General features: G+C 47.4%; 1 protein-coding gene across 1 annotated transcript; it reads left to right on the top strand.

Annotated features, from left to right (window-relative positions):
- Positions 1–9909: 9909 nt before the first annotated feature.
- On the top strand, positions 9910–25735 carry NLRX1 (NLR family member X1). The gene is made up of 10 exons (XM_070952255.1): positions 9910–9922; positions 12784–12927; positions 14679–14748; positions 15924–16021; positions 16157–16773; positions 17772–19192; positions 20332–20418; positions 22586–22837; positions 24362–24787; positions 25395–25735. The coding sequence occupies exons 2-9, from the start codon at positions 12807–12809 to the stop codon at positions 24678–24680; spliced, it is 2985 nt and encodes a 994-aa protein (XP_070808356.1). The 5' UTR covers positions 9910–9922; positions 12784–12806; the 3' UTR covers positions 24681–24787; positions 25395–25735.
- Positions 25736–26418: the final 683 nt, after the last annotated feature.

Below are 26418 nucleotides of genomic sequence, written 5' to 3'. Positions count from 1 at the left end.
GAAGGGACAAGGACCCAGATCCTGATGCTGTGGGACAAACACAGCCAGCCCTCATGCCCCCAATGGAACCTCTGCAGGCTACAGGTCAAAGGGGGAGATGTTGGCGAGCTGGTGACCATCAACAACTTGGCCAAAGACTGATGGAATATCTCAGAACTGTTTTAACCTAAATTCTTCGTGACAAATAAGGCTTCCTTCCTTCCTTCCTTCCTTCCTTCCTTCCTTCCTTCCTTCCTTCCTTCCTTCCTTCCTATTACTTTCCTTCCTCTCCTCCCTCTCCTTCCCATTTTCCTTCCTTCCTTCCTCTCCTCCCTCTCCTTCCCATTTTCCTTTTTCCTTCCTTCCTCCCTCCCTCCCTCCCTCCCTCCCCTTGTATCTCTTCCTCCCTCCCTCCCTCCTTCCTTCCTTCCTCTCCTTTCTATTTCCTTCCTCTCCTTTCCATTTTCCTTTCCTTTCCTTTCCTTTCCTTTCCTTTCCTTTCCTCTCCTCTTCCTCTTCCTCTTCCTCTTCCTCTTCCTTTCCTCCCTCCCTTTGTATCTCTTCCTCCCTCCCTCTCTCATATACATTTCTGGACCGTATCATCCAAGCTCTCTTCCCAAAGCTGAATATCCACCCAAGGAAATTTCTTTGCCCTACAACCAGTGCAGACAAGTGGGGGGGGGGGGAGCCCCAGGCTGGGGTGTGTGTGGCCAGCCGGGGTGGGGGTGGGGGTGGGGTGGGGAGAGATGCTAGAACCGGTTTGGGCAGGGCCCAGGGGAGGCACTGGGCTGGGTGTGGGGGGGGGGGGAAGCTGTGCAGGGAGGGGGCGGGAGGGTTTTTTCCTCTGACAAGCACACTTCGTAGCGCCATTGCTCGATTCGCCTGGTTTTTTTTTTTTTTTTTTTCTGACTTGCTTCGCTTGCAGGAACTGTAGCATGTGGATGCGTATTAAGATTTCGGAAGACTTCATAGGAGGTGTGGCCTGCATAGGGCTGCACCCCCTAACCCTACATGTAGCAATGGGGTGACTTTCATATCTTCCCTCCCTCCCAGGCCCTCTCTCTCGGCCTCCTTTCCCGGATGCCTTTTTCCTGAACCCTTCACACACACACAAAAATAATCTATCCAGCTCCTTTTGCAAGAACGCAAGACGCCGGCTGGCTGGAGGTTGAGCCGGTGGGATGTGCCCACCCGGAGAGGCTTTCGAACTTTGAGTGGCGTTTGGAAAACCTGCTCCTTCTGTGGGGCCAGAACTGATGGTGGTGGGTGGCTGAGAGATTCTGGGGGAAAGAAAGGCGGCTTTAGGTTGCATAAAAACCTCGTTGCGTGTATCGGCTGAAAACGGGAGATGCAGCTCTAGTCCTCGACTTACAACCGTTCATTTAGTGACCGTCCAAAGTTACGGCGGCATCGAAAAAAGTGACTTATGACCGTTTTTCACACTTACGACCGTTGCCGCATCCCCATGGTCTCGAGATCAAAATCTAGACGCTTGGCCGCTGACTCGTAGTTATGACGGTTGCGGCTTCCCCATCGGCCCGTGATCCAAATTCAAACCCCTGGCAACTGACTCACATTTCTGACGGTCCCAGCATCCCAGGGGTCACACCAGGGGTGGGTCCTACTTACCTTTACTACCGGTTTGCAACCGGTAGCGTGTGCAGAAGCTTCCTGATGACGTCGGGGTCGGTGAGCGGAGCCTCCCGCCGGTTTTAACTACCGCTTCTTGCGAACCGGTCTGAACCAGGTTGTTAACTTTTTGAGCAATTTGACAAACTGGTTGTTGGAAGAAATCATTAGGGCAGAGAACCGGTTGTTAAATTACTTGAATCCCACCACTGGGGACAACCCACCACTGAGTCACACAGTCCTCTTTTGCGACCTTCGGACAAGGGAAGTTGATGGGGGGGCAGGAAAGCCAGATTTACTTTTAAACAACCGAGTTACTTATTTGTCAGCGGCAGTGATTCACTTGACAACGCTGGCCAGAAAAGTCGTAGAAGGGGGGCAAAAGTGACTTAACACAGGTCTCGCTTAACCGCAAGGAAATCGCGGGCTCCATCGGGGGTCGTAAGTCGAGGACTACCCGTGGCGAGAGTTCACGCAGAGGGCCGTCAAAAAAGCACACTTCCGTTTTGCTTCTGGTGAATCAAGCCACGGCCCGGTTGATGAAACTATGATACAAAAACCGGTTCGGCCTGATTAACCAGAAGAAATTACAGGAGTTTCATTATAATGAAGTGGAGACTTGCCTGGAATGGCAATTGCTCCAGTTTTAACACATCCAGCCTGCTGGGAAAATATACTTGTCTGTAGCCGTATAGGAAAAATTTGCCATCTGAGACTTTTGGGAGCTCTTCTCAACCTTCTCGGATCTCCAGCGCTGGTCCAAGAAGATCTGAAGGTCCTTCGGTATTTCTTTCTGGGCGTTGCAATTGTTTTTTTTTTGTTGTTGTTGTTTAAAATTCTGAGACAATCAAGTATGTTTGTTCATCAAAACCGCTTCCTTAGCTTTCCTCTCCGTGCTGCTTGTTTTAACAACGGGTGGAAACTCATCAAGGAGAGAAGCAACTTAGAACTAAGGAGAAATTTCCTGACAGTGAGGACAATTAACCAGAGGAACAACTTGCCTCTAGAAATTGTGAATGCTCCAACACTGGAGGTTTTTAAGAAGAGATTTGATAACCATTGGTCTGAAATGGCAGAGGGTTTCCTGCCTAAGCAGGGGGTTGGACTAGAAGACCTCCAAGGTCCCTTCCAACTCTGTCATTCTATTCTATTCTATTCTATTCTATTCTATTCTATTCTATTCTATTCTATTCTATTCTATTCTATTCCATTATTCTATTCTATTCTATTCTATTCTATTCTATTCTATTCTAATTCTATTCTATTCTATTCTATTCTATTCTATTCTATTCTATTCTAATTCTATTCTATTCTATTCTATTCTATTCTATTCTATTCTATTCTATTCTATTCCATTATTCTATTCTATTCTATTCTATTCTATTCTATTCTATTCTATTCTATTATTTCTATTCTATTTTTCATTCCAATATCTATTCTATTCTATTCTATTCTATTCTATTCTATTCTATTCTATTCTATTCTATTCTATTCTATCTCTCCAGCCTCTGAGAATTTTAAGAAGCCCCAGACCTTCTGGAGGGGACAATCTTTTGGAGAAGAAGCAGGTTCTCCCAATCTTCCACACCCAGAAGAATGAAGGCACGGAGATGTTTTCCTGCAATCCCACGGAGGCTTGGTGGCAGTAGTCAGGCTGCTGGACATTGGCGTTGATAATGGTTTAAGGAAAGCGATGGACTTTCCCGGACCAGCTCAATTGTGGGAAAGGTTCCTCTTGATCAGGAAAGATTCCCCAAACTGCTTCTTCTCCCCAGCAGATCTTTCTCCTGATCTTTTTTGCACTTTGGGCCCTGGAGATCAATTGGCTCTTGACAGATTATAGCTCTATAACTCAGAACAAACAAAATGGCAGATGGTAGGAATGATTGGGATTTTGCTGCCTGATCGCCAGATTCCTGTCCCTGGTCCTGTTTGGTTTTCAAAAGCGAAGCTCTTGAGGGAACGAATGGAGCTTCCATAAGCAAGAGCAGTCTGCTGCCAAATACATGGTGGGGGATCAAGGAGGCGCTTGTGAGTGCCCTGAAGCCATCGGATGCTGGGGATGATGGAGCTTTATAGCTCAAGCCCGTGTGATGAACATGCCTAGCGTTATTTCGCTTGTCCTGCCATTGCTTTTGTCTGAAAATCTTGAGTGACTAATTTATGATTTTTTTTTAAACTTTGGAAGGAGACTTTCTTTCTTTCTTTCTTTCTTTCTTTCTTTCTTTCTTTCTTTCTTTCTTTCTTTCTTTCTTTCTTTCTCTTTCTTTCTTTCTTTCTTTCTCTTTCCTTTCTCTTCTTCCTTCTTTCTCTTTATTTCACACACTCTTTTTTCTCTTTTTCCCTCTAACATCTTTCCCTCCTTCCTTTCTTCCTTCCTTCCTTTTTTTGTCTATTTCTCTTTTCTTCCTATTTCTCTTTCCCTCTCTCTCTCTCTTTCTTTTTTCTTTCTTTGTGTCACAAACATACTTTCTTTTCTATTTCTCTTCCCCCTCTCTTTTTCTTTCTTCCTTCCTCACTCTCTCTTTTCCTTCCTTCCTTTTTTGTCTCAAACACTCTTTCTTTTCTATTTTTCTCTTTCCCTCTCTCTCACACTTTCTTTCTTTCTTTCTTTTTCTTTTTCTTTCTTTCTTTTTCTTTGCCTCACAAACAGACTTTCTTTTCTTTCTATTTCTCTTTCCCTCTCTCTCACTTTTTTCTCTTTTCCTTCCTTCTTTTTTTGTCTCAAACAGTTTCTTTTCTATTTTTCTCTTTCCCTCTCTCTCACACTTTCTTTCTTTCTTTCTTTCTTTCTTTCTTTCTTTCTTTCTTTCTTTCTTTCTTTCTTTTTCTTTGCCTTACAAACAGACTTTCTTTTCTTTCTATTTCTCTTTCCCTCTCTCTCACTTTTTTTTCTTTCTTTCCCTTCCTTCCTTCCCTCCCTCCCTCCCCCTCCCTCTATTTCTGGCCCATCAAGGGAACCCTTCCCAAGGACCCTCCTCCATCACCCAGAAAACCACTCTCTGCTGCAGCAATAAACCCTCTTCCTTTTCTTCCTATGTTGCCTTGGCTTCCACGAGCCTCTCTGCTGAGACCCTTGCACCTCGTTTAGCTCTGGGAACCAGGGTCGTCTTCTCCGCGAATGAATGAACAAATGAAAACTCTAAAAGCCAGATTTCACCACCAGTTGTGGGCATCTTCTCAGGAATGAAAGAGGCCTTTATCCTCCCAAATGGCGAGCAGGAATTGAAAAAATATCCAAGACGGGACCTGGAAGGCAAAGGAGCAAAAAATGCAGCAGGAAAGAAAAGTCCCATCAGTCCTGAAAGGGAGGGAGGGAAAACCCTCCCAACATCTGTGGCCTTCAGATGTTTTTTTTCTGAGGGATTCATACCCACCTGAAATTTGATGCCCAGGATGATTTCCCAGCAGCCTCAACAACTTGGTTATTTCATGCAGACATTTCATTGCCAGCCATTTGTTTAATGACTGTTCAAAGTTAACGACGGTGCTGAAAAGGTCACTTGCAACCAGTCCTTGCACTTATGACCGTTGCGACATCCCCACGTCACACGGTCAAAATTTGGGCAACCATCGAGTTGCAGTGTCCCAGGGTCTCATGTTCGCCGTTTGCGAACTTCCCAGCCAAGCTGACAAGCGAACTCAACGAGGGAAGCTGGATTCACTAAAACAATCGCACAATTCACTTAAGAACGGCCAGGGTTGTTAACGCTTAACCACCGTGGCAAAAAAAAAATCATAAAATCGGAGGCCGCTCGTTGAACAACCTTATTGCTTAAGCGACAGAAATTCCAGTCCCCGATTGTGGTCCTAACTTGAGGACTACCTTAATTTCAAAATAAAGGCAAGAGGATTTTTTTTCAAAGCTAGTGGCCCAAATACATACTCCAAGCAATCCCAAAGGTGCTTTTTCCAAGAGGGAACCCAACCCAACCCAACCCAAATCAAATCAAATCAAATCAAATCAAATCAAATCAAATCAAATCAAATCAAATCAAATCAAATCAAATCAAACCTTTATTGTCAACGCACAACACATGTACAGCGAAATTGAATGAGCCTCCCGTGGTGCAGCTGGGCCTCCTTTGTTTTTCCTTGAAGACGTTTCGCCTCTCATCCAAGAAGCTTCTTCCGTTCTGACCGTCAGAGCTTCGGTCAGAACGGAAGAAGCTTCTTGGATGAGAAGCGAAACAACTTCCAGGAAAAATCAAGAAAGTCCAATTGCCTCTTGGAAAAAGCACCTTTGGGACAGCCAAAGGTAACCTGGATGACTGAGAATCTCCATAGATTTTTTTTTCCCCCAAGCAATGCTCCCTGAGCACCTCCAGATATGTTGAGGTAGCAATTTGCTATTTTCTCAACTGGGAAGATGAAAAACTGCAATCTCAACACATGTACAAGTTGCAGAAAACCGGTCTGATCTATGGATGAAGATACTGTTCCCTTCGCAGCTCCATTCTCAAGGAGTTTAAAGACTTCTTCGTTGGTGCTATGATTTCAGTTGGCCATTCATTGCTCCTATCCCCAAACTCAGGCAAGAATACAAATTTCTCTCTCTCTCTCTCTCTCCCTTTTCTTTCTCTTTCTTTCTACCTTTCATTTCCACTCTTATTTTCGGAAAGGTGGGTGGGGATATCTTCCCTCAAATCTTAACAGCTCGATGCCTGACGATGGTACACCCTTCACTAGTTGCAAATGTTTAGGAATAAACAATAGCCAATTTCTGCTTTTCCTGGTGTTTCTTTGTTCTTGGTATTTGTGGATATGACGATTCCTTTGGAAACATTGTACGTTTGCAGCTTTGGGGTTTTCAAAGCAAGTTATAATTCTTTTTTCTTTTTTTTTTAATTTGATTTATATGCCGCCCTTCTCCGGAGACTCAGGGCGGCTTACAATGCGTTAAGCAATAGCCTTCATCCTTTTGTATATTTTTTATACAAAGTCAGCTTATTGCTCCCACAAACTGGGTCCTCAATTTACCTACCTTAGAAAGGATGGAAGGCTGAGTCAACCTTCAGCCTGGTAAGATTCGAACCTGCAGTAATTGCAGGCAGCTGGTCTTAATAACAGGGTGCTTTAGACCACTGTACTACCAAGGCTCATTTCTTCCTGGCAGTTCCCTGATCAAAGAGCCTCACCTTAGGCAATTCTCCCGGACGGCCCGCAGGGCCCTGTGAGATCGTGCAGTCGGTCCTGGCGAGGGCTCAAGGTCCCACCCAGCAAGACTGGGCAGCGGACGAGCGACCCTCCCCCTCTTCCTGGGCACCGCTGCCAGCCGCGCTTCGCCTCCGGGGCCGGCCAGCCCCGCGGAGCCAAGGAAGGGAGCCACCCTGCAGGCGCCGGGGATGGCTTCCAGCAGCCCCCGCCCCTCCCTGCCTACCTCCCTCCCTCTCGGCCAGCAGCTTTGGGGAAGCCGAACCCATCGAGGCGAGGGAGGCCGAGCTCAACCACCCAGCGGGAAGTGCCGGGGCAGCGCAGGAAGGAAACCGCAGCGGAGCCGCGAAGAGACAAGCAGCGGGAGAGAGCAGCGCTTTGGCTGCCTCTCCCTCCCCGAGCGGACCCCCAAATTCCCCCCCCCATGGAGAGTCCCCGATGAAGCCGGGGCTGAGACCACCCGCGGGAGACCCTCTTCATCTCAGGTGACTCCAAAAGGGTCTGGGGGAATCTGGGGTCGGGGCTTTTTTGGGGGGAGCGGGCAGCGGAGCGGAGCTGTTTGCAGCCTCGGGGTGCTGATGCTGGGCGCCGTTTTGGGGAAGAGGCGATGTACTTCCAGCTGCAAAACCCAGCGCGAATTGAGGGGGGGGGGGAAGGGGAGAAGCGATGGCTCTCCGCCTTCATTCACAACCGGAGAACAGCGCAGCTGGCACCGCAGCTGTGAGTGCGGCAGGCTGGCTTGGGAGGCTGGGGATGGAAGGAGTGATGCTTAGAGAGGAGGCATGGAAGTCAAACCTTGATTCTTGAGCCCCCATATCCTCCCAGTATTGAGGCCCAAGGACAAGGACCCTCCAAAAAAAGAAACAAACACACACCAAAAATGGCTGAAATAATTTAAGGGGTTTGTTTTTGGGAACCTTGTGTAACTTTCTCACTGCAGTAGGTGGCAGCCTTTCCTTGATTTTTGGCTGAGCGGCTGGGGTTGTGCCAGGGTAAGCCCTGGCAGGAAGTTGCAACAGCTGTGAGACTAGACCGGGAAGTTAAAAGTAAAAATTAAAATTAAATAAATGCAGGAGGGCCAATGTTAACTTTTGTGTTGCGGGAAGGATGGGTCCCTCCCTCTGATGCAATCACTACAAGACAAACTTTTTTTTTTTTCCCAGGGGTGAAATCCATCAGGTTCTGGAGAACCTATAGCGGAAATTTTGAGTAGTTCAGAGAACCCGGCAAATACCTCCTCCGGCTGGCCCCAGAGTGGGGAGAGGGAATGGAGATTTGGCAATATCCTTCCCCTGGAGTGGGGAGGGAATGGAGATTTGGCAGTATCCTTCCACTGGAGTGAGGTGGAAATGGAGATTTTGCAATATCCTTCCCTGGAGTGGGGAGGGAATGGGGATTTTGCAGTATCTTTCCCCTGGAGTGGGGTGGGAATGGAGATTTTGCAATATCCTTCCCCTGGTGTGGGAAGGGAATGGAGATTTGGCAGTATCCTTCTCCTGGAGTGGAGTGGAAATGGACATTTTGTAATATCCTTCCCTGGAGTGGGGAGGGAATGGGGATTTTGCAGTATCCTTCCCCTGGAGTGGGGAGGGAATGGGGATTTTGCAATATCCTTCCCCCAGGAGTAGGGAGGGAATGGGGATTTTGCAGTATCCTTCCCCTGCCGTGCCTACCAAGCCACGCCCACCAAGCCGCACCATGCCCACCAAGCCACGCCCACAGAACCAGTAGTAAAAAAAATTGGATTTCACCACTGCTGTTTCCCCCCTAATTCAGGACTTCAGACTTGTAGCTACAGATATGAGTCAGGAAAGTTTTGAGTCGCACCACCAAAATTGTGGGTAGAAAGACAGTTTTGGCTCTCTCTCTCTCTCTCTTTTTTTCTGGAGACGCCTCAAAGTCTCAACATGGGTTTTTATTGCGGAAGCAACGCAACATTTGGTGCTTGGTTTATTCAGCACGAGGAGAGAATGAAGAAAATTCTTCTTGCCAGCAAAGAGTTTTCTGCATCCAAACATCTGCCAAAGGAGCACAATTGTGGGAATGGCAAAATTCAGGGGGAAATTTTGCATTTCTTTGTACTTCCCTCCCCCCTCCTTCAATTTAGCAGAATTAAGAAATTTTGATGGTTTCTTAGCTTGTCTCCTGTTCATCTGGCTCAGACACAGTGGTGAAATCCAATTTTGATTACTACCGGTTCTGTGGGCGTGGCTTGGTGGGCATGGCAGGGGAAGGATACCGCAAAATCTCCATTCCCACCCCACTCTGGGGCCAGCCAGAGATGGCATTTGCTGGTTCTCCGAACTGCTCAAAATTTCCGCTACCGGTTCTCCAAAACCTGCTGGATTTCACCCCTGCTTGGCCACCAACTCAGAGTTAAAACTCTGTTTTAACAGATTAACAAAGTTGGAAGGGACCTTGTAGGTCATCTAGTCCAACCCCCCGCTGAAGCAGGAGACCCTACACCATTTCTGACAGATGACAGTCTGGTCTCTTCTTGAAAGCTTCCAGTGATGAAGCTCCCACAACTTCTGAAGGCAACTTCTGTTCCATGGATTGATTGCTCTTGCGGTCAGAAAATTCCTCCTTATTTCTAGTTTGAATATCTCCTTGATCAGTTTCCATCCATTATTCCTTGTCTGGCCTTCGGGTGCTTTGGAGAATAGCTTGACCCCCTCCTCTCTGTGGGAGCCCCTCAAATATTGGAAGACTGCTATCATGTCTCCCCTGGTCCTTCTCTTCACTAGACCAGCCATGCTGAGTTCCTGCAACCGTTCTTTATATATTTTCGCCTCCAGTCCCCTAAAATCATCTCTGCACTCTTTCTAGAATCTCAACATCTTTTTTATAGTGTGGTGACCAAAACTGGACACAGTACTCTAGGTGTGGTCTTACTAAGGCTTTATAGAGTGGTATTAGCTCTAACCAAAGTGTCCTTCTGGCTTGCTCAGAAAACCTTTTCCGTCCTGTGGCTTTAAGAGGAGGAGAAAACCTGATTATTTTTGTCTGTTGGGATTTAGTGAAGGGCCAGGAGGAGGAGAGCTGGCAGAGAACCAGGCCTTACGTCAGCCTGGCATTTGACAAGACAAAACAGAAACGTGTCCGTCCTTCAGACTTTGTCTATCAGAAGCGTTGACGGGAGAAAACTGTAGATCAGAAGGTGTGCATTCGACAGGAAGTTCCTTTAGAAACGGCTTTTTAAAACTGCTTTCCTAAAGCAACTTGTTCTGCAGATCCTCAGATATATTCCAATCCTTCTTTCTCTCCTTCCTGGCTTCCTGCTATTAGTCTTTTCTTGCACTGCAAGGATTTGTGCTGTCTTGGCGAGGACAGTGAGTTTTATGTTTTGCTGTTGTGGTTGCCGGGTGCATGGCGACATCCGATAGCCATCCCAACGTGGCAGATGGCAAAACTCTTTTGAGAAGCACCACGATCCACACAGGTGGCTGAGTTGACTCCAAAAGTAAGCGTCGGAGGCAGGGGTGAAATGTGAAATGTGTTACTACCGGTTCTGTGGGTGTGGCTTGGTGTGTGTGTGTGTGTGGGGGGTAATGTGACTGGGTGGGCATGGCCAACTTTTTTAAAAAAAAAAAAACTTTTCAAAGCATTTTTTCTAATGCTTTGAAAAGCCTCTGCCGATCAGGGAACTCAGCTGGGATCGTCAGAGACTTTTCAAAGCATTTTTTTTAACCACCTCTTCGGCCAAGAGGTTGCAGAAAAAAATGCTTTGAAAAGCCTCTGAGGATCCCAGCTGAGCTGCGCAATCATCAGAGGCTTTTTAAAAAACTTTTCAAAGCATTTTTTGTAATGCTTTGAAAAGCCTCTGCCGATCAGGCAACTCAGCTGGAATCGTCAGAGACTTTTCAAAGCATTTTTTTTTACCATCTCTTCGGCCAAGAGGTTGCAGAAAAAAATGCTTTGAAAAGCCTCTGAGGATCCCAGCTGAGCTGCGCAATCATCAGAGGCTTTTTAAAAAACTTTTCAAAGCATTTTTTGTAATGCTTTGAAAAGCCTCTGCCGATCAGGGAACTCAGCTGGGATCGTCAGAGACTTTTCAAAGCATTTTTTTTAACCACCTCTTCGGCCAAGAGGTTGCAGAAAAAAATGCTTTGAAAAGCCTCTGAGGATCCCAGCTGAGCTGCGCAATCATCAGAGGCTTTTTAAAAAACTTTTCAAAGCATTTTTTGTAATGCTTTGAAAAGCCTCTGCCGATCAGGCAACTCAGCTGGGATCGTCAGAGACTTTTCAAAGCATTTTTTTTTAACCACCTTTTCGGCCAAGAGGTTGCAGAAAAAAATGCTTTGAAAAGCCTCTGACGATCCCAGCTGAGCCACGCGATCATCAGAGGCTTTTTTAAAAAAAAACTTTTCAAAGCATTTTTTCGTCGGAAGAGGTTGTAGAAAAAATGCTTTTAAAAGTTTTTTTTTTAAAAAAAGCCTCTGATAATTGTGCGACTCAGCTGAGCATGGTGGGAGGGGGGCGCAGGTATTTTTGCTACTGGTTCTCCGAACCACCCACCACCATTGCTACTGGATCGGGCGATCCGGTCCGAACCGGGAGCATTTCACCCCTGGTCGGAGGCCTTGATCTTGGATGAACGTGGGGTGGCTCGCTCTCTAAACCTCCTTTTGGGAGGTCAAATAGGCCAGTTTATTTTCCTTTCTAAGTTGAGGTCCTGTCAAACAACAGGTCATTTTCATCCTGTCCAAAAATAAGATACAGAAGGAGCTTTAAAGGAAAGGATCCTTCCTAAAGAGAAAGAACCACTGGAATTTAAGGAGGAAATGCTTTTGGAAAATTGGAAAATTGGATAAATGGATAATTCCCAGGGATGGGAATTATCCACGACAGCTATGCTCTATTTCACGCAAAGCAAAATTTGTCTGGTGCAAGTGAAAATGGCAACAGGAACGGTTTTCCAGCCTGTCTGTTGGATTGGAAAACACCCGTGAAGATTTCCATAGACTGAAATCAGAACAATTCAGCGGTGGGTTCTACTTACCTTTACTACCAGTTTGCAATAGGAGCGCGTGCATGCAATCAGTGGTGGGTTCCTCCCGGTTCGGTCCGGTTCGGCCGAGCCGGTAGCGGTGACGATATGACGTCACCGAACCGGTTCTCCCACCCTGCCCTCCCCCCCATCCCCCCCACGTTATTCTTACCTTTTATTTGGTCCCACCCCCAATCTATTGCTGCCTCCTGAGTCCCAGCTGATGACTAGAGGGAAAAAAACTGTTTAAACTCTTGCCGCGGGGCTTCAAAGGGCCGCCCTACAGCTGATCAGTGTTAAAAGCAAACAAATGAGTCGGGTCGTAAGTGCGAGGACTGGTCGTAAGTGCAAGGACCTTCCAGAAATGACTCTGACCAGCTAGCCACACCCACCTAGTCACATGACCTCCAAGCCACACCCACAAAATAAGCCACGCCCACAGAACCGGTAGTAAAAAAAATTAGAACCCACCCCTGTTGTCAATTATGACGTCCAGGCGGGTGGGCGGAGCCTCTCATTGCTCTTACTACCGGTTCTAAAGAACCGGGCAGAACTGAGAGCACCCATCACTGGAGCAATTGATGTAACAGGTAGAAGGACCCACAAGGGAGAGAATCTACTGGAGTAGCAATCAATTTAACAGGTTAGCAGAGTTGGAATTTGGAAGGGACCTTGGAGGTCATCTAGTCCAACCCCCTGCCCAAGCAGGGGACCTTACACCATCTCTGACAAATGGCAGTACAGTCTCTTCTTGAAAGCCTCCAGGGATGAAGCTCCCACAACTTCTGAAGGCAACTTCTGTTCCATGGGTTGATGGCTCTCCCTGTCAAAAAATTTCAACTTGTGAGTGATGGTGTCTTCCTGGATCCTGTTATGATCTGCCCTTTGATTTTAGGATTGGGCCAGCAACCCGGGGCAAATTCTGTAAATGAGTTTTGGGGTCTAGACTGGCCAAGGATGCACCATGCTGGGCTAGGATGCACCTGGGGTGTCCTTTCCACAAGACCTCTGACCCTTGATGTCTCTTTCAGTTGAAGGACAGGACTTTGGCATCATGCATTTCAAGCACTGGCTTCCCCAGATGGGGGTCCAGTTCAATCGAGTGAAGCCCAGAACCCCCAGAGGAAGAAGCAGGGGAGCTGCATCCCTGGGAAGACACCTGGATCTCATGTTGGGTAAGCAAAGATTGGGCTCTAGGTTGGAATGGCAGGGGAGCTTCAGACTATGTTATTTTTCCTTTATTTTCCGAGCCTGGGGGGGGGTGGGGTATTAACTTTGAAGTTTCTGCTCCCATTGTGCCAATTAAAGTCCAAAGAAGGGAGAAGAAGACTTCAATGGACACTTCAGGAGGATCTGTGTAAGCAATACTTCCAAGGGTTTGAGCTTCTTGTTCCAGAAGGAAATGAATGGATGGATGGATGGATGGATGGATGGATGGATGGATGGATGGATGGATGGATTAATTAATTAACTAACAAACAAACGAATGAATGAATGAATGAGTGGATGATTGGATGATGGATGGATGAATGGATGAATGAATGGATGGATGGATAGATGGATGAATGAATCAATGGATGGATGGATGGATGAATCAATGGATGGATGGATGGATGAATCAATGGATGGATAGATGGATGAATGAATGGATGGATAGATGGATGAATGAATGGATGGATGGATGGATGAATCAATGGATGGATGGATGAATGGATGGATGGATAAATGGATGAATGAATGGATGGATGAATGAATGAATGAAACAAATACTATCCCTAAGCTACAACCATCCTACTTTTTCAAAAAGAGGTGGATTCTTTCTTTTTTGTTCAGTCATAAAGCTTCTGGACCACTGTTTCTCAACCTCAACATCTTAAAAATTTAAGATGTGTGGACTTCAACTCCCAGAATTCCTCAGCCAGCATTCTGGGAGTTGAAGTCTACACATCTTAAATTTGCCGGAGGTTGAGAAACATTTCTGGACGAACTCTTCCCTTCCCTTCCCTTCCATTCCCTTCTCTTCCCTGTAAACCAGGAAGATTTTGTTCCATTCTTTCCAACCTTCAAGGCCTTCCCCCTATCTATTAATCTTAACTTCTGTTCTGCTTGTGACTCAGCAACTGGGATTAAGGGAGGGTTAGGATTAGCCTGAACCCTTTCCCCACACCACGTGGGAGTGATAGCATTCCCTGCAACGATTTCATCAATCACATTGGTGTGTCACGGGCTCCCTACGTGTCCTGGCTTAGTCATGTCTCACTTCAGCGGAGTCCTATCATGGGATGCTAAATCTGCAACATTTAAGTTGGGCTAAAACAGGGATCTGCAACCTTAAATACTCAAAGAGCCATTTGGACCCGTTTCCCACAGAAAAGAAAACACCGGGAGCCACAAAACTTGGGTGGGCGTGGCCAACTTGATGTCACTCACTTCCACCAGTCACATGACCCCCCTAACCATGCCTACCCAGCCAGTCATTAGGGCAGAGAACCAGTTGTTAAAAAACACCGGGAACCACAAAATCTTTTTGACATCTCTCTCTCTCCCCTCTCTCCCTCCCCCTCTCCCTCTCTCTCTGTCTCTCTCTCTGTCTCTCTCTCTCTCCCCCTCTCTCTGTATCTCTCTGTCTCTGCCCTGGCCACTTTTCCATCCCCCACTGTCACCTTTACCTTCTCAGGCCAGGCGAGGAGTGACTGGGGAGGGGGGGTGAGGGGTGGGGCCAGCCAGTGGTGGGATCACCTGACAGGGAGCAGAGGGCCCAAAGAGCCGCATGCAGCTTCAGAGTCGCAGGTTGCTGACCCCTGGGCTAAGAGAAGCTCCACCTCCCTGCTTCGTAAATTGCAAAAGTATAACGTGTAAATTGTCTGAAACAAATGGGTAGCTTCATCCTTGCTTACTTTTTGGTCTTCTTTGATCTGAGGTACAGGGAGAAGCCCACTCTTCAAGAGAATATTTGACCTAGACCAGACTCGGTGCTCTTTGGCATCTCCACTCAGGTAAGAGCACACCTCTGATGTGCTCAGCTCCAGGTGGGCAGGACGTTTCTTCTGGGGAATGGAAGACGTTGGCTCCTGGGCAGAAAACAAAGTGGGTGGGTGAGTGATTCAGCACCGAGGTAGTCACCAGGGATGAAATGGGCAAACCGGTAGTTTAAAAAGCTACTGGTTCCTCCGAAGCGGTATTTCCACTGCTCCGAAGCGGTGCGCGAAATTTTGGCCAGGCTCCTTGAGAGACAACGTTTGCAGGGGGCTGATCTAGCGGCCAGGCTGGCCACAAGACAAACATTAATTCTTGGCCGTATTTGAGATTCTTAGCTGCAATGGACAGCAAAGCTAGGGTTGACCCCGGGCACTTCTCTCTGCTAACAGGCGGCCAAGCAAAGTGCCTGAAGGACCCCATCCCGTCACTAATTCATATTAGTGGTCCGTGGGATTTAAAATTATGATTTTAGTGGTCCCTGAGGTCTGAAATGTTAGTGACCCTTGGTCTAGACTTATACCCCGTGTTGATCCCCAAGGACATCTCTGGCCTCCAGAGCTCCTCAGAAAATTGTAGTCCTTGTGTAATTTTGAATATGGTGAGAGAATGGACTTCCGGTGGACTTCCGGGTGCGCTTCAAGGTGTTGGTGATCACCTTTAAAGCGCTCCATGGCTTAGAGCCGGGGTACTTACGGGACCGTCTTCTGCCACCAATTGCCTCCTACTGGCCAGTTCGCTCACACAGAGAGGGCCTCCTCAGGGTGCCGTCGGCCAGACAATGTCGGCCGGCGACCCGCAGGGGGAGAGCCTTCTCTGTGGTGGCACCCGCCCTCTGGAACAATCTACCCCCATAGATACGAGTGATCCCAGACCTCCGGACTTTTCGTCAGGCCCTTAAAACCTACTTCTTTCAGTTAGCCGGGCTGTCCTGATTTTATGGTGGGTTTTTAAAATTTGAAATTGGTTTTAAATTGAAATGTTTTAAATTATGGGCCAAACTTATTTAATTATTTTAAATCTATTTTAACTTTTGTGTACAAATGTTTTACTTTGGCTGTTCACCGCCCTGAGTCTGAAAGGAGAAGGGCAGTATAGAAATTTGATAAAATAAATATAAATAAATAAATAAATAAATAAATAATCTTGGCCATCAGAGCGACATCATTCTTCTAACAGTTTTGTTTCTCCATAGGAACTTCACCCATTACCCAGGAATGTTACAAGAATCAACATCTCGGCCTGCTTCCCCCAGGCCAAATCAAAGAGTGCCGAAGAACGTAGCCACTTCTGGTAAACCTGTGGACCTTCCTTCCCTGGAGGGTTGGTGGGTGATGAAAGTCCGTCAGATACAACCCAAGATCTCTAGGGATGTTAGAGAAGGAACTTAATCTCCTTCTCGCCTTTCCTTCTCTTGTTCCTCCGCAGAAGCCATCCAAAAACACAAGAAAAGTCTGGCGGATTGGTTTAGACGGCAGCCCAACGAGGAGAGACAGTTTGGACCTTCCTTCGCCCTGGATGCCACCCACGTCGATCCGGTGATCCGGGAGAGCTCCCTGGAGGAAATCTTGAAACCATCTCCAGATCTGACAATCCAGAACCAACTACAATGTTCTTGCTATCATACCATTGGCCTCCAGAACCTTTTTGACGAAGACCTCTGCGGACAAGAAGTGAAGAATGTCGTCCTCTATGGGACGGTGGGCACCGGGAAAAGCACCCTCATCAAGAAGATGGTGATGGACTGGTGTCACGAGCGCCTTCCTCATTTTGAGCTGCTCCTCCCCTTCTCCTGTGAAGACCTTTCCCAGGGCAACAGCCCCGTGTCTTTGCGCCGATTAGTGACCAAGAAATACCTCCACCTGCGGGAGGTGGCCCCACTGCTTGGCTCCAGCAACCTCAAAGTGCTCTTCATCCTCAATGGCCTTGACCGTCTCAACCTGGACTTTCGCCTGGCCCGCACTGACCTTTGCTGTGACCCCAATGAGCCCCTCTTGCCAGCTGCCATTGTCGTCAACCTGCTCAGGAAGTACATGATGCCCGAGGTTTGTGGGAAAGGACGGGCAGAGGTCCACACTATGCCCTCCTCCTTCCTGCTTTCTTTCTCCCTTCTCCTTTCGCCAAGGAGGCAGCTGAGATCAGTAGCCTTAAGGGTTACGAATTACGGGTCGCGTGCAGTGGTGAAATCCATATTTTTTTACTGCCGGTTTTGTGGGCGTGGCTTGGTGGTTGTGATGTAGCTTGGTGGGCGTGGCTTGGTGGGCATGGCAGTAGAAGGATACTGCAAAAACTCCATTCCCTCCCCATTCCTGGGGGGAGGATATTGCAAAATCTCCATTCCCTCCCCACTCTGGGGCCAGCCAGAGGTGGTATTTGCCAGTTCTCCGAACTACTCAAAATTTCTGCTACCGGTTCTCCAGAACCTGTCAGAACCTGCTGGATTTCACCCTTGTTCGCGTGGGATAGAATCAGTCTCTACTAAGTATTGGAAACCAATGATTTTTTATTTGCACAGGGCCAACCCTTAAATATATATTTGATTGGGTGATCTTTGCCTAGCTCTCTCCTTACCTTGTCTGCTTTAAATTAATCGGAAGAGGTGGGATACAAATGGAATGAACGTTAAGCAGTGTGAGGGGTCCTTGGTGCTCTCTGAGCTCGGTTATTTTCTTGCAGAAGTTTCATGACCCACCTAGGTAACATCATCAGTGCTAGAAGGGAGTGGGCTTCAGAGAGCAAACCCCTTTCCCTACTAGCACTGATGATGTTACCTAGTTTGGGTAATGAAATAAATGTCTGCAAGAAAACAACCCAACTCAGAGAGCACCAAGGACCTCTCACTGCAACCCTGAGCTACAAATATTCCCCTTGATTGGTTACTAACCACTGTAGATGATGAACTAAATTGGACCAGTTCTCTGCTGAGTCCCATCAGTAGGATTCATAACTTCATATATCACCCTTCTGTTCCACCATGAATGCCCTTGAGACATCACTGGGCCCGAGACTTGGGAATAACTCCAGTTTGTTTCCATTCCTCCAGGCCAGCATCATTGTCACTACTCGCCCTTCGGCAGCACGCCGGATCCCCAGCAAGTTTGTGGGACGCTATGTTGAAGTCTGTGGCTTCTCAGATCTCAACCTCCAGAAGCTTTACTTCCAGATGCGCCTACGGCAGCCTGAGTGTGCCGGAACCTCTGGTCCCCCCACGGCAGAACAGGCCAATGAGCAGGACAACCTTGTGGAGATGCTCTCCAGGAATCTGGAGAGGCACAACCAGATTATGGCCGCCTGCTTCCTTCCTTCTTATTGCTGGTTGGTGTGTACGACCTTGCACTTCCTTTATTTTACCAAGACTGTGCCTCCAACTCAAACTCTGACAGGGATCTACACCAGCTTCCTACGGCTCAACTTCAGTGGGGAAGTGCTGGACAGCACCGATCCTTCCAACATCTCCATGATGAAGTATGTGGCCAAGACGGTGGGCAAGTTGGCCTACGAAGGGGTGATGTCCCGACAGACTTCCTTTACAGAGAAGGATCTCCGCCGCTGTTTTGAGGTGGAGATGAAGACGGAGAGTGAGCTGAACCTCCTGAACACTTTCCGGAGTGACGTTTTCCGCTTCTTCTTGACCCCCTCTGTTCAGTCAGGGAAGGAACACACTTTCGTCTTCACTATCCCAGCCATGCAAGAGTACCTGGCTGCCCTTTACGTGGTCTTGGGGGAGAAGAAGACCCTGGTGCAACGGGTGGGCAAGGAAGTCTCTGAAATTATAGGGAAAGTCAGCGAAGATGTGGCCCTGTTGCTCAGCGTAGTCTCCAAATTTTTGCCGTTGCGCATCCTACCTCTTCTCTTCAACCTCATCAAGATCTTCCCCCGCTACTTCACCCGGTTCAGTACCAAGGACCGGGATACCATCGCCCGCACTATGGCAGTGGAGATGTTCAAAGAGGAGGACTACTTCAACGACGATGTCCTGGACCAGATCAACTTCAGCATTCTTGGGGTGGAAGGTCCCATGCGCCACCCGGATGAAGCTTCCGACGATGAGGTCTTCGAGCTCTTCCCCATCTTCATGGGTGGGTTGTTGTCCCGGCGTAACCGGGCCATCTTGGATCAACTGGGCTGTCCGATCAAGAACCTGGCTGCTTTCGAGATTGCCAAGGCCATGAAGAAAACCGTCATCCGGAATAGCCGTAAGGGATTGCCGCCATCTGAACTGATGGACTATCTCTTCTTTTTGCATGAGTTCCAGAACGAACGTTTCACAGCCGAGGCTGTCCAATCCTTGAGGACCATCAACCTCTCTTCAGTGAAGATGACCCCTCTCAAATGCGCGGTCCTGGCTTCAGTTGTGGGCACCACGAGCCACGACGTTGAGGAGCTCAATCTTGCCTCTTGCCATCTCGATGTGGGCAGCCTGAGGACACTTTTCCCCATCTTGCTACGATGCAGGAAACTCCAGTGAGTATCTCCTACTTCACGGGTGGGCTCCAAAAATTTTAGCAAGGGGTTCTCTGCCCGGTTGCTGGGTGGGTGTGGCCATGGTGAGCGTGACCTAGTCAGCCTCCTGCACCACGGCGGAACGTGTTATTTTTGCCCTTCCCGGGCTCCGGAGGCTTCCCTCGAGCTTCCGGGAGGGTGAAAATGGCCTCCCCAGGCCCCGGAGGCCCTCTGGAGGCCAGAAACGAGCCAGTTTCTGGTCTTCCTGAACTTCCGGTAGGCCCATTTTTTGCCTTCCCCGAGCCTCCGTGCACGCCCTGCACTTATCTGCATCCAAAACAGGCCGGATGGGAACTTCTGGGTGGGGTGTGGGATTTGGGGGTTCTCCGAACTGCACAGAATCTTAGCTAGAGATTCTCCCGAACCTCTGCGAACTCCCAGCAGCCCACCCCTGTCCTACTCTGATTTAGCACAACCCACACAATTCACATCAAGGTTAAGCTTCAATTATGACACGCAATTAAATCTAAGAGTTCTGCAATAATTATGAGGTTTCGCCCTCATTTTTTGACATAACGGTGTGTGTTTTAACCCACATCTTTTTTTGAATTCGTGGTGTTTTTTTTAAGAAAGCGAACTGAAAAAAAAAATACATTGGTTTCTTAGAAATACCAATGTGCTGTTCTTACGATAGCCTGCTTTTCTGGCAAGTTTGCCCTATTTATTTGAAGGGACCTTAACGCTGAATTTAAAGGATCGAGCAGAAAATAGCGTCATTTCCAGCCAATTGAAGAGAACATAATGTACCACCATTACTCCCAACCCTTTGAAAATAGATTATTTGTGGTAAATGCTTAGTAAATTCGGTAATCTTTTGGTGACTCAGTTCCAGTGCGTATTTTTCAACGGCTAGAAAATTGCAGTCTTGACTTTGACCAGAGGGTGGCAAAATCAGATAGAAAGTTAGAAAGTCGTTTTATGGTTGAAACGGAAGATGAATCTGAGTGCCAGGAAGCTTCCTGGGGCAGCGTTCCACCAGTTTTGGGGTACTGCATCATCCTTGACATCTTGGTCAAAGTGAGCGCAGCCCGTTACGTCGAGAAAACTGAGCATAGGATGCTGGGCTTGCAACTCCAATGTTGTTCTGTCATCTCTTCCAGTTTGCAGCTCAATAATCTGGGCCCAGAGGCGTGCAAGGAGATCCGGAACCTACTTCTGCATGACAAATGTGTAGTCGACACCTTGCGGTGAGTGTGAAGGAGACGGGCTTGTGGGGGAGGATGGCTTCCACTTCGGTGAGGCAGCCAAGGAGAGCTATGTTTCTGATGGCTTGTAGATCAATACCAAACTCTGACTCAAAGCAGAAAGAGAAAGGAATGGATGAGAGATGACAAAGCTGGTATGGAGCAGATCTTTCTAGACCCGTGATGGCGAACCTATGGCACGCGTGCCCAAAGTGGCACACAAAGCCATGTCCCCCAGTACACGCAGCCTTGCCTGTTTGTCTTCCGGGTTCCTGGCACGCATGCGCACACGACGATCGGCTGTCCTTTGCATGCACGGCAGTGCTGAAAATCGGCTGTCCTTTGTGTTAAGGATATTGTTGTTGTGTTACCAACCAGCAGAGTAAATGCACAAGGAAACGTTGCTGAGAGCAATGAATAAGAGTTATGCAAACTGGTTTATCAAAAGCTTACTTTATCGTAAAAAAAGCAGTCTCATAGTCTTTAAACAAATTCCAAGTCTTTGCCAGTTAAATCAGTCCAGTAGTTACAGATATCTTCTTACCAAACGAACATTAGTTGGTTAGAATAACAAACTCACTCTGGTTCACAAACCACGATGGTAGCAGATCCATCAAACGATGATAGCATAGCATAGCAACTCCTCACACAATGGTAGCATATCAACAACTGAATACATTACAGTACCTTTCTTAAATACGTTCACAACCTGTGTAATTACAGCATGACTCAGCATTACAATGAATCAGCAGGAAAACTTTAAAGTCACACAATACATATTCATATTAAAGACACAGAACACATATATTGACTGGACAACTTGTTAGGCTCAAACCATATCCTAACACTTTGCATGCATGGCAGTGCTGCACATGTGCACCAGCCAACTGATTGTTGGGCACGCATGTGCACTAGAATCCGGAAATTCGGCTTTTCCGGATCTCTGACTTTGTTGTGATGTTCTACCTAAACAAACTTCTCCCTTCCCTCTCTCTCTCTGACTTGTTACCCTCCAGAGAAGCTTTGCTTGCAACTCCAGGTAGGACCTGCGGTTGAGGAATTGTGTCCTCTCCACTTTTCTGGAGAAAAAGCAGGTTGGCATGGGTGAATTTGTAACCTGCCTTGGATGGGTACATTTGTTCAGCTATTTTGCTGGATTGACGTTCTTGGAGCATATGCTGGTTGGAGAATCCTATGAGCCTAGTGCGCATCCTGTAGACAACGCATGCAAATATTATTTGCCCAAGTGGCAGATACCATTCTTGATTGGCCAGTACAAAATGTGATCATATATACAGTAGTGGCCAAAATTGTGGAAACCTTTTGGGGAAAGTGTATTTTCTAAAACTAGCTCATACCACTTTTTTTTTTTTTTTTGAGTAGTACCATAAAATCATATATCAATGGAAAGGTAATTTAATCAAGAATGTCATGCAATAGCTTTTAGGAAGGATTTGCTACTAGAATAGCAATTACAATATAAAGAAGAAAAGTGAAACACGTAGAAAAAAAAAGAGATATACAAAAATGATCACCCTAGAAAAAACGAGATGTACAAAAATGATCCTCATGTCAGTTAATACTTAGTTGGGTAACCTTTAGCATGAATGACGGCCTTACAATGTCTTCCCATGGAGTGAACCAAGTCTTTGAGTTCTGCAGCTGTTCTAATGTGAAACCAAGATTGAATGATGGCTTCTATTAACTGGGTTTTATTGCTGGGTCGCTTCTGACTAACCAGTTTCTTGAGTCGGCTCCATAGATTTTCAATTGGGTGAAGGTCTGGGCTATTCCCCGGCCATTCCAGCAGCGGAATAGGATTATCTTGAAACTCCAAAAAAAAAAGTGGTGCTATTAGCCATCAAACCTCAAAAATACACTTTTTCCCAAAAGGTTTCCACAATTTTGGCCCCTACTGTACGCAAAATTCTGTACGGCACCAAGGACTCCACAGTGAGAGAAAGAGAGCAGGGAAGGTTGCAGAAGGAGATGCTTTCTTCTCCTACTTTTGATCTCGTAAACAAACATACCAGGCATAAGTTTCTTGGGATGGCAGGAAAGATGGAATCTGTGGGTCAGATGCCATCTAGAAGGCATCTGACCAAGGGAGGTTGGGCAGTGGGAAAGGTGATGGCTTCTCCTAGGTTGATGTTTACTGTGTCCTCCTCAGTCTTGCAGACAATCCATTGACGGAGCAGGGGGCCATCTACCTCGCGGAAGGCCTGGCTGGCAACAGCTCTTTGAGAAATCTCTCACTACTTCACACCTCCCTGGGGAACCAGGGTGTGGAGGTGATCACCCAGCACCTGGCTCAGAACCAGCACCTACAGGAGCTTGATTTGGCCTACAATTCGTTGACGGACGAAGCTGCGTTGGCCCTGGTTGAGGAAGCCAAGAAGCACGCAGCGCTGGAAACGGTGCAGTGAGTTTCAGCCTTTGGCCGTGCCATTTCTGATTTGAATGTCCGAGGGACATGTGGGGATGTCTGGAGTCCTGTTGTGCCTTTGGGTCACTGAGAATTTTTGTAGAGAGTGTCTAGTCCCACTTTGGCCATGAAAGTTGGTTGGGTGACTTTGGGCCAATCACCAGGGGACAGGGAATTCTAGTCCTGCCTTAGCCATGAAAGCTGGCTACATGACTTTGGGCCAATCAGCAGGAGACGGGGAGTTCTAGTCCCACCTTGGCCGTGAAAGCTGGTTGGGTGACTTTGGGCCAATCAGCAGGAGACAGTGAGTTCTAGTCCTGCCTTAGCCATGAAAGCTGGCTACATGACTTTGGGCCAATCAGCAGGAGACGGGGAGTTCTAGTCCCACCTTGGCCGTGAAAGCTGGTTGGGTGACTTTGGGCCAATCAGGAGGAGACAGTGTGTTCTAATCCCGCCTTAGATGTGAAATCCAGCTGGGTGACTTTGGGCCAATCAGGAGGAGACTGTGAGTTCTAGTCCTGCCTTAGCCATGAAAGCTGGCTATGGGACCTTGGGCCAATCACAGTCTCTCAGATCAACCCACTTCACAGGATTGTTGTGGGTAAAATAGGACAAGAAAGGTGTATTGGATATGTTTGCCGTCTTGAATTATTTGTAAAAAATAATAGAGGCAGGATACAAATTTATAAATAAAAATGTCATGTTATTGTGATGTTCCCCAACCTTTCAGATCTGTTGGGGGTGACTTCCAGGATTCTTAACTTTGGAATTGGCAGCCAAGGGTGCCCATTGGAGCTGGCGGGTCAGTTCACATGGACTTGTCCCAAAGGTGCTTTTTCAGGAGGCATATCAGAGTTTGTTGCAGAAATCGACAAAAGCACACAGATAACTGATTCAACAGGATTCATTAACTTCTCTTTATATACATAATAACACATACAGTACAATACCAACAGCTGATTCTTCCACTGTGGTAGAGAGTTACAGGCAAAAAACACAGGCAGAGGAGAGAACAGCAGAGCTGAGTTTCAGTTTCAATTCAGCAGAGGGTTTAGCTCCCTTTTGCACAGACTCAGAGCTACAGAGCCACGCCCAGGCTCCTCCCAGTTTCAGTTTCCAAACAGTCCTCATTGGCTGACTTGGTTGCTATGCCTATTCATTGGCTGACCTCGTTACCATGTCTCTGCCAGTCATGAATTCTCTGACAAGGCAACTGGATTTTCTTGTTTTTTTTTTCTTTTGAAGACGTTTCGCTTCTCCTCCAAGAAGCTTCTTCAACTCTGACAGGATAGTGGGGAATGGAAGGATTACTATCCTGTCAGAGCTGAAGAAGCTTCTTGGAGGAGAAGCGAAATGTCTTCAAAAGAAAAAAAACAGAAAGTCCAGTTGCCTCCTGAAAAAACACTTTTGGGACAACCATGACCTGGATGACAGAGAATCTCTACAGACTTCACATGGAGTTGTTCTGCTTCCGGCTCTTAAAGCTTTCCTCCCTTTCTCCTTCCTCTTCCTCCTCCCCAGCTTGTACTTCAACGAGATCAGCGAAGAAGGCAAACAAGCCCTGCACGAATTGCGGAAGAACCGGGACGGCCTCCGCGTGCTCATTTACCTGACCATGGGAGCAGACGTGTCCGACTACTGGGCCATCATCCTGAACGTGGTCCAGAAGAACCTGCCCATCTGGGACCGGGAGCGGGTGAAGCAACATCTGGGGTTGCTCCTAGAAGATCTTCAGTGCAGCCGCCGACAGACGGTCAACCCTTGGAAGAAACTCAAGTTCATGAGAGTGGAGAGCGAGGTCAAGAGGATGCTGGGTCACATGCAGAGAGGCGCTCTTTGACCTTCGGTTCTTGGGAGGTGCCTGGAAGCAGAGCATGGGCTTCCTACCACGCCATGGAAACACCGGTTGATTCAGATGCCACAGCAAATCTGCTTAGCCCACCATAGGTAACTGGACAAGGTTGTCTAAGTTATCTTAGGGCTAGTTAGCTTAGAAGAGCCCCACCTCAGGGCTCTCCTGACATTGGTAGGAAACGTAAGTTGGCAGGTATCATGAACCAGTGTCCAACTTTGGCATCTAGAAGACCCGTGGACTTCAACTTCCAAAATTCCCCAGCCAGCCATGTTATGGGGAATTCTGGGAGATGAAGTCCCACAAGTCTTAACGTACCCAAGGTTGGACATCTGTGCTGTAGACCAGTGATGGGTTCCAACCGATGTTACCACGGGTTCTCTTTGCGCATGTGCTCTGCGAAAGCGCGATAAGTTTCTGCCCAGCTGAGGTGCGGCAATCCACTCTGCCGCGCCTATCAGCTGGGCTAAAAAAACAAGGAATAAAGGTAGGAATAAAGCGGGGGTGGGCGGGAGGGCCGATCTCCCAGTCAAAGAGAACCGGTTCGGTGACGTCACATCGTTACCACTACCGGTTCGGCCGAACCGGGCCGAACCGGGAGCAACCCACCACTGCTGTAGACGCACCTGCCAATCAAAGACTGAATCGGATATCCCTCAGGTGGTTTGCCTTAATCACATCTCTTTTGTTTTCTGGTTGAAGTCATCTGTTTGCGTTCTGCTGCCTTCCATGGCAAGTCGGACTACCCTGCCCATCACTTCCACATCACTGGGTGCAGACTGATACATCTGGAGAGCAGTCAGTTGGAGAACAAAGGAGGATTCGTTCAGACTTTTGTGCTTTTGCAGGACGTAATGAGCCTTTTTTAAATAATAATAATAATAATAATATTACAAACCACACAGAAGTTGTGGGCAAGGTTCCTTTGGGGCATCTCTGGTGCAAACTCAGTGATTTTCCCCATCGTTTACTCTGGGGAGGAAAGGATGTAGTTGCAGTTTAATTTAAAAACTAAATTAAACAGGTGGTCCTCAACGTACGACCACAGTTGAGCCCAGCAGTTCTGTTGCTAAGCAAGATGGTCGTTAAGTGAGTTTTACCCTATTTTGCCACCTTTCTTGCCACGTTTGTTGAGTGAATCAATGCAGCTGTTCGGTTAGTCACCTGCTTACTAAATGAATCTGGCTTTCCCCTTGGCTTGGCTTGTCCGAAGGTCACAAAAGGAGGATCAGGTGATCTCCGGGATGCTGCAATGATCATAAATGTGAGTCGTTTGCCGAGCATCTGAATTTGGATCACGTGGCCATGCTGCAGTGGTCACAAGTCTGAAAAACGGTCATAAGTCACGTAACTTTGAATGGTCACTAAATGAACTGTTATAAGTTGAGGACCACCTGCAAAACGGAGCTTACCAGTTAGAGGATATGTAGCTGAATGCCCGTGAGAGGATGTAGGTATTTTTTTAAAATACCAGTACTTTCTTTGATGGGGTTGATGAGAAGAGTTGAGGCTGACCCAGTCATGGGATTCAGCCGGTTCGCACCACTTCGGGAGAACCGGTTGTTAACTTTCTGAGCAATTTGGAAAACTGGTTGTTGGAAGAAATCATTGGGTCAGAGAACCGGTTGTTAAATTATTTGAATCCCACCACTGACCCAACCCCTTTCCCCATGTCTGCAATACAAAGGGAGTTCTTCTTTAAAAGATTTTAACAGATGAACCGAGT

This window comes from Pituophis catenifer, unplaced genomic scaffold (assembly GCF_029215685.1).
Source record: "Pituophis catenifer annectens isolate HBS135680 unplaced genomic scaffold, rPitCat1.0.hap2 SCAF_12, whole genome shotgun sequence".
NCBI classification, from domain to species: domain Eukaryota; kingdom Metazoa; phylum Chordata; class Lepidosauria; order Squamata; family Colubridae; genus Pituophis; species Pituophis catenifer.
This window is presented reverse-complemented; position numbering and strand designations above follow the sequence as displayed.

What these genes read in the sequence shown, in the direction of transcription:
- NLRX1 (XM_070952255.1), top strand. Translation starts at nt 12,807, where the DNA reads ATGCATTTCAAGCACTGGCTTCCCCAGATGGGGGTCCAGTTCAATCGA. An exon ending in TCTTTGGCATCTCCACTCAG is followed by an intron (nt 14,749 to 15,923) that starts GTAAGAGCACAC and finishes GTTTCTCCATAG; the next exon opens with GAACTTCACCCATTACCCAG. An exon ending in GCAGCGCTGGAAACGGTGCA is followed by an intron (nt 22,838 to 24,361) that starts GTGAGTTTCAGC and finishes CCTCCTCCCCAG; the next exon opens with CTTGTACTTCAACGAGATCA.